Source organism: Echinops telfairi, unplaced genomic scaffold, assembly GCF_000313985.2.
Source record: "Echinops telfairi isolate 266 unplaced genomic scaffold, ASM31398v2 ScPeMD7_7422;HRSCAF=8460, whole genome shotgun sequence".
Classification (NCBI taxonomy): domain Eukaryota; kingdom Metazoa; phylum Chordata; class Mammalia; order Afrosoricida; family Tenrecidae; genus Echinops; species Echinops telfairi.
Window position 1 is genome coordinate 3,433,925 of NW_022111322.1, and position 2,811 is coordinate 3,436,735.

At 44.3% G+C, this 2,811-nt stretch overlaps 1 protein-coding gene across 2 annotated transcripts in view; it reads left to right on the plus strand.

Annotated features, from left to right (window-relative positions):
- Positions 1-2,811, plus strand: part of ACAD11 (acyl-CoA dehydrogenase family member 11) — a 114,121-nt gene that overhangs the window by 96,735 nt on the left and 14,575 nt on the right. For both annotated transcript variants that reach the window (XM_004715988.2, XM_045297797.1), the window contains exons 14-15: positions 998-1,064; positions 1,844-1,929. In XM_004715988.2, coding sequence (XP_004716045.1) covers positions 998-1,064; positions 1,844-1,929 — 153 coding nt within the window. The remainder of the gene's footprint in view (positions 1-997; positions 1,065-1,843; positions 1,930-2,811) is intronic.

Below are 2,811 nucleotides of genomic sequence, written 5' to 3' on the forward strand. Positions count from 1 at the left end.
CCCCGATGTGCAGACAGCTCCCAGTCACCCTTCCGCTGTTCTGTGGTGTGACTGTGGGGTACGACATAGTCTGGGATAGGCGCTGAAATGAAAACCCAATCCCACTGGCACCGTGATGAAGCACTCAGCTGCTTACTGAAAGGTAGGTCATGTGAACGCCCAGAAAGACACGCTGTCTGCTTTCCTAAGATTTACAGCCTCGCAAAGCTCACCGAGGCAGGTCCACTGCCTCTTGATGAGTCGGCATAGGTACGGAGTTTCTCAAACAGACACACCTCAGCCAACTCCGCGGCAGGGAAATTCAGTCTTTTATTTGTCAATGGTTTGGAAATAAATACATGAATTTTAATGCTTCCTTGTGCATGTGTCGAATGAGCCCTGGTAGTGTAGTGGTTGCACATGGGGCTGCTAACCACAAGGTCGGCAGTTCGAAACCACCAACAGCTCCACGGGAGAAAGATGGGGCTTTCTACTCCTGTGCACAGTGACATTCTCAGAAACTCACAGGGCCAGTTCTGCCCTAACCTATAGGCTTGCTGTGAGTTGGTATCAACTCGATGGCAGCGAGGTTGAGTTTTGGGTTGTCCATGTGTCATGAAAGATGAGACCTAAACAGGAGGAAATAATCCTCAAGAATTTCACAACCTTCCTAGGATGCTGACATCTGAAATGGTTTGGAAGGGAGGGTTTTCGTTTTATCTGAGGGAAGAAGCTGTGCGCGGGCGCTGTGATTGCTGGGGGTCTGCAGCAGCTCTCGCTGATGGCGTCCACTCTTGGCCTGGCGTAGTCTTTTCATTCTTTCATTTCCCCACCGTGGGTGAGGTTCGGTTTTGTACAGAAACATTGTGTATTTTTTTAATAAATCAAAGATTTTCCTTTGGAATTGTTATTGACCAGGAATGGATTTGGAAGCGTTAGAGCCTTCAGGACGCGGTGTCAGACTAGAAAATACCCTTTTGTAATGTTGTAACGTGTCCTCGTTTCTCCCCTGTTGTAGGAGCTGGGAACCCAAAATGCAAAATTGCAATTGTCATGGGAAAAACCAAAAATTCTTCAGAATCCAGGTAAAAAAAAGTCTGGTTGGGAAGTCTATAGAGGAATAAGGGTTAATTTTTCTCTTAGCCATTTAACTTGCTTAAATTGCAAGTATTTGGGCTCATAAATCATGATGATACAGAATGCATTCTAAGATTAAATGTCACATATTCTTCCCAGAGGTATTTTGCTAAAAAATGTATTTGGAAGGCGTTTTAGGAAGTGTTTCTGTGAATTCTTTGTTGTGGAATGTCCTGTATTAAAAAGTATTGCTGTATTCTTAAAGCTGTATGGATCAGGTTGTAACCCAAACCCAACTCACTGCCATCACTCCTAGCAACCCTGGCGGCCCCCAGCCTGGAAACCATGACAGGCACAGACCACCACGTCTTTCTCCTGTGGAGCGGCTGGTGGGCTTGAACTACAGACCTTTTGGATAGTAGCTGGGCGCTTAACCACTGCACCACCAGGGTGCCTATGCATTGCATTATAGGAGTATTAAAAAGAACTCCTATAGTATCTATAATAATTAAATGGCAAGCTGTTTAGATTAGAAGCAATGATCTGGAAATGCTTGATTTTGTAGAGCAGGTCCTGTTTAGTGATGTTAAGCAATCAAGAGACGCCCCCATCAACATCTGATCTTCAAATCACTGTCATTGCTCCAGATCACACCCTACCCCAGGAGCCGCTCCGTGCAGATCTAGTACAGAGGTTCCTTGTGAAAAGAGAATTGCAACTCTGCCTAACAACTGGTTGGCTTTTCCTCTTAGGAAACTTTCCTAACATCTGTTTTCCTTTGAACTAGACACAAGCAACACAGCATGATTCTTGTCCCAATCAGTACACCTGGAGTAGACATTATAAGGCCTTTGTCGGTTTTTGGCTATATGGGTGAGTACTCAGTATACATGTTCACACGTTAGTGAGCATTGAAGGGAACTGATAGCTTCTTAATATGTGACGTGTGCTCTTAAAAATCTCTTTTTGTATTCAAGTCTGTCTCGGCCATCTATGGGAATGGGTTAATGAAATAGATATAGATAAATTTAATCCAGATAACCCACACAGAAATACATATGTATCTTCAAGTTTAGCTTTCTTAGTTAATGTGTAAGACCTGAATGACCAATGCATTTTGAAATGTTTGAATACAAAACATTTCCTTGTTTCTGTCCTGAGGTGGGGCTACTAAGTAGAAAGGACGTGAGTGTATGTACCGCCTGCCCTGTGCACACATCCATGTGTCTATGCAACTTGTGTCTTCCACTCACCGAGTATTTACTAATGCTGAGCTCTGCTCTGTATGTTTGAAATATGTTAGTGAATAGACTAAGGCCCTTACATCAAAGGCCGTGCTTTCTGTGAGAGAGGCAATAACTGTTGTTGTTGATAGATGCCATTGAGTTGACTGAGCCATAGCAAACCCGTGCACAGCAGGACAAAGCACTGCACGGTCCGGTGCCACCCTCCCAATTGCCCCTGTGCCTGAGCCCGTTGATGTCATTCACCGTGTCAGTCCATCTCGTCCAGGGCTGTTCTCTTTTTCGCGGCATCTCCACTTTCCCAAGCATGATGTTCTTCTCCGAGTCAATAACTACAGAGGTGTCAACAAGACTTATGCAGTGTGTTTGAAGGTGGTAAATGCTATGAAAAAATTGATTGCACTTGACGGTCTGTGACGAGTCTGGCTTTATTTTTGACTGGATATGGCTGATGAAAATATACGATTGAGGGGTAACACTTGCAGTTTGATGTTATCACCTTCTGGAGGAT